This window comes from Rhagoletis zephyria, unplaced genomic scaffold (assembly GCF_001687245.7).
Source record: "Rhagoletis zephyria isolate East Lansing unplaced genomic scaffold, Rhagoletis_zephyria_1.1 Rzeph_scaffold_00355, whole genome shotgun sequence".
NCBI lineage: Eukaryota > Metazoa > Arthropoda > Insecta > Diptera > Tephritidae > Rhagoletis > Rhagoletis zephyria.
In genome coordinates this window covers 261184-265992 of record NW_016157439.1, presented here as the reverse complement: position 1 = coordinate 265992, position 4809 = coordinate 261184, and the positions used below count along the sequence as shown (strand labels likewise).

The 4809-nt window shown below is 36.9% G+C and overlaps 1 protein-coding gene across 1 annotated transcript in view; it reads left to right on the top strand.

The window, feature by feature from the left end:
• The first annotated feature begins 1999 nt into the window (after nucleotides 1-1999).
• Nucleotides 2000-4809, top strand: part of LOC108359212 (peroxidase-like) — a 250596-nt gene continuing 247786 nt past the window's right edge. The window contains exon 1 of the mRNA XM_017610959.1: nucleotides 2000-2061. Coding sequence (XP_017466448.1) covers nucleotides 2000-2061 — 62 coding nt within the window. The remainder of the gene's footprint in view (nucleotides 2062-4809) is intronic.

Below are 4809 nucleotides of genomic sequence, written 5' to 3'. Positions count from 1 at the left end.
ATATGCTTGTAGCTGTTTGCTGCAGCTGGTGTTTGATGACGACCATCCTGGCTGCCGGGAGTTCTCGTTTGACAAGGTGTAGCCTTCTGCGCCACATCGGCAGCTTTCTCCGTGCTCGTAGTGCTGGTATTTGCCTGCAGAGGAGTTTGTGGCGGGGAGCGCACAACTCTACTGCTCTTTCTGAAAGCGCTGGATTCTTCCTCAGGGACAACTACGTCGGTTTCGTTTGTCTGTTTTTGTTTTAATTTGTTAATTTCAATTCAATTGGGTGTCTGCTTCAAGCCGATATCTCCACACGTAGCACAGTCGTTTTTAAGTGTCCCGAAGTTCCCTTCTCTCAAAGCAGCAGGCCATTGCGAGGGTTGTCACAAGTCCTTATGGGATATTGTGTTCAGAGCCAAGACAGCGCAAAACCAGGGTAAATCTCAACTGGACCTGTGCGGCCAACTAAATGGCGACGTGTATCTAACGTACTTGAAGACCTGCCAGGATTTTAACGAGACATAGGCCATTGCAGCATTAGCCCACCAGCCATTTCTGTGAGGTGTCAGTCTTACATACTAAAGTGGCAGAATACTACTCTCGCCAGCCCAATGTCGAACTAATCGTATACATGCTGCAGTATGCCATGAACACTGAAGTACTTAAGATGTATGAAAATACCATTATCCATTTTTATGATGACTTCCATGCACTAAAATGATGGGATACAAATAAAAATCAATTTCCTTTTTTATATAAAACAAACTGCAGGGTACTTGCTGCCCCTGCTTCAAGTCCTCCTCAGAAAGAGTGTTTTCTGCTGCTCGAAGTTTATTGACAGAGAAAAGATGTGCGTTGGGTGGTAATTCTGAAATCGTAAACCAAATTATGTTTTTAAATCATAGTTGTTAACATTAAGTTTTCTCATCATATATTTTATGTATCATGAAATGAAAGTGGTATACTTGTACCTGCGTGCATATGAGTATATAAATGAATATGTACTTTGTGTTTTTTTTTATTAAAAGTGGGCTGTTTTTATTATAGTAATTGCTAGTTTTAAGTTTTTTCATTAACTTAATAATATCTTATTTAACCAAATGAAAGTTATACACCCCGCTACGAAATGATACTTGCACCTTTTATGGGCTACTTATTTTTAAATAAATTTTAATTAGATATTTTTTTTAAGTAACATTGTCTAACCAACGCAATATAAATCCAAATATCAAACTCTGCCCACAATTTAAAATAAATCGGCAGTTCTATCAAAATTTCAACACGTTTTTTTAGATTTTTGATACAAATTCAAAGTATGCAGTTTTATAGCCCTTTCAATTCTAGTCGAAGTCAGTTCTGACTTTTCCAAGTTGGATAACGAAGCAAAGCGATTAGGTCTGGTGATCAACGAGGAGAAGACGAAGTATCTCTTGTCATCAAACAAAGAGTAATTTTAAGAAAGTAAAGAATTTCGATACTTGGGAACCAGCATAACACCGAAAATAATGTCGGCATCTAAATCCAACCCAGAACTGCTCTAGCCAACAAGTGCTACTTTGGACTGAATAGGCAATTGCGAAGTAAAGTTCTCTCTCAACGTACAAAAACCACACTCTATAAGTCTCTCATTATGCCTGAGCTGGCGTATGGCGCAGAAACTTAAACAATGACAACATTCGATCAGTCGGCTATTGGAGTATTCTAGACAAAGACCTTACGGAAAATTTAGAGGCCTCTAGCGAATCAAAATACAGTGACTCCGCTGTCTTGGCTATGTCGATCTATTGGGTACCGGCGTTCCAGGTCTTAAAGGATTCAACTGGCAATCCGGTAATTGTAGCAGAGGAAGAGGGAGGCCCTCATTGCAATGGAGAGACCAAGACCAGTCAATCAGTCAGTTGGCAGAGAAAGAAATGACTGGCGTGTTTGNTCCGGTAATTGTAGCAGAGGAAGAGGGAGGCCCTCATTGCAATGGAGAGACCAAGACCAGTCAATCAGTCAGTTGGCAGAGAAAGAAATGACTGGCGTGTCGAACATGGCCAAAATCGCTTATGCGGTTACAGCGCCAAATAAGAAGATGTAAATCATAAATGACGGAGTTGGGGGACCTCCTTCTTGGATGCGCCAAGAGGAGATTGATTCTGGTAACGGTTCGATCAAAAAAGAACATAGCATAAGCTCTCACTTCGTCTGGAATAGCTGCAACATTGTTATCACGTGGAAGTACTGCTCATTCAGATCTTAAGCTGCCATTGAACATACAAATCATCGAAACTCTCAAGTGCAATATTTCCAGAACATCCGGTATGGGAAAATTATTACAAAAATGTAAATTCATTGTTTGGTATGAGTGCACCATGGCACATAAAAAATCGCTTGAAGCCCCACATCGATCGGAGCGAGATTTGCGTAGAAACATTCAACCAATTGGGAATGCTTTGCTCGCAGGAGATTTTACGCAAACATTTTCTGTAATTTCTCGATCGCCACCAGCAGACGAGATAAATGCTTGCCTGAAATATTCAACATTATAGCAACACGAACATAGATTGCAGTTGACTACGAATATGTTTGTCCAGTTACAGAACGATCTATCAGCCGAGGTATGCTCGTGAAAACTACTGGCTATTGGGAGTCGATGAGAGATCAGGACGAATATCATTGCCTCATAACTTTTGTAACTTAGAAACATCAAAAGGAGAGCTGATCGAAAAGAATGCTTCTTAATATTCAAATTAGTTATTGGAATCACGATTGGCTCAGTGAACGAGTTATTCTTGCCGCGAAGATTAAGGATGTCTATCAACTCAATAATGCTTTTCAAAGTGAGGAAGTAACACTCAAAGTGATGAAAGAATATGTACGTCGATAAACACCGTTGTGGAAACAGATGAATCACTTAATTATCCAGTGGAAGCAAAGATTTTAACGTGGCCTTTCAAAGGTGAAGATGTCCTCATCCTTCGAATTCCCATGATTCCGACCGAAACACCATTTCAATTTAGAAGATTTCGATTCACAATCAACAAAGCTCCAGGTCAATATTTCGAAAAATGTGGTTTAGATTTAGATGCCGAATGCTTCTCATATGGACAAATGTATGTTGCGTGTTCCCATGTCGGCAAACCAGATAGCCTTGATATCTAAATAGAGAATGAAAAAACCACAGTATACAGTAATCCAGATAGGCAAAACAAAAAATGTAAATATGCTTATTTGACAATTTATTTGAATGTATTGGTTGATATTTTTTCACAGTTGTCGTTTTCTTTAACCCAAATGAAATCCAATTTCAATATTTTCTTATAGTGGAAAATATTTTCAAGTCACATAAAATAAAACAACGAGAAAAACAAAATTCCTAGCAAATCAGGCTTGCAGCTTAAGCGATTATAACCGGATGCAGTTCCTACATAAGTCATATCTGGTTTCAAACACAACTTTGAGTGAATAATGGTGGGCTGATTTTGGAAAATGGACCCATAAATTAGGGGGTAAAACAATATTTATCAAAATATTCAGAATGACGAAATGAATTGGTTCAGTCCTGTCTGTTTGCAAACACGCTAACTCGAACAAAATTTAGATATTTTAACGAAAGTAGGTGCCGAAGCTGCCTTTGGTATAACGTAGGTTAGTATTAAATTTTGGTAAAATCTGTCTATAACCACGACCACCTCCCATGTAGTAATCAACAATATTTTTGTTTTATTGTTCTTTTTTAATGAATTTTGCTGTTTAAATTTACATTTCAAATATATCAACAAACATTTGGGGGTACTTTTGCACCAGTCATTGCCTATGGGATAATGACAAAATAATCCTATACATGCACAATATCTCATGTATTAATTTTCAAATAAGCATATTGTCAATGGCTGGTTTACTGTATACTGTGGAAAAAACAAAAAATATTTTGTAGACACAAGCAAGGCATATTCAACAAGGTAGAAGTGACAATTCAGTCGAGCTCTCTCATAGCTGACTGTAATGTCAAAAAATGTAAACAAAGAAATTAACCCTTTGTTATGCATTTACCATATTTGGTGAAACTCAACGGCCCGAAGCTATAGTCAAAATAAAGTCGACTCCTAAAATTAAAGGCAGCTTTTTGAAAAAATTTTCAATGAGATAGCTGTAAAAAAAAAGGCTATTAGCTTTAGAGTCGACTGCGGGCTAATATCTTTGAAATGAAAGTTTTTGTAGATATGAATATTTTTAAAATCTCATTAGAATCAGCTTCTTTTTAGGTATTGCCTTTTTGTTTTAGTGTAAATGTGGAAATACATACTTACACAAAATTACACACTAAGTGAAACACAATCATTTATAAACCCGTTTTGGCAATTTTCTTGCTTTTACTAGCCCAATGTTTTTAAGCATTTATTTTTATTATTCAAATACTTAATTCTAAAGTATATTAGACATCTAAAAAAAGGTTCGATTATTCTAAATTTACATCAGAACTTAAGTTCAATAATTCAGCTATTAAATTTTTGCAATTCGAAATTTCCTTTCCATTAAATTTATTAAACGTTAATTTCAGTTTCTTTATGTCAACAAGGAATTCCGGTTTAGGTTTTGTTAGACCACCATTTGAAATTTGGTCTATCCATGTATATGAGTGGAAGATTTTCTCTTCATATTCGTCATAATAATTCCTGCACCTGGGAACAAATGCGTCCGCTTAGAAACACCCGGCTGCGATGGCACCCTGAAATTGTGCATATGGAAACTGTGCATACGAAATAATGCATATGAAAAAACCCGAAATAATGCATACGAAAAAAACCGAAATAATGCATATATGCACAGTTTCGGTTGAAA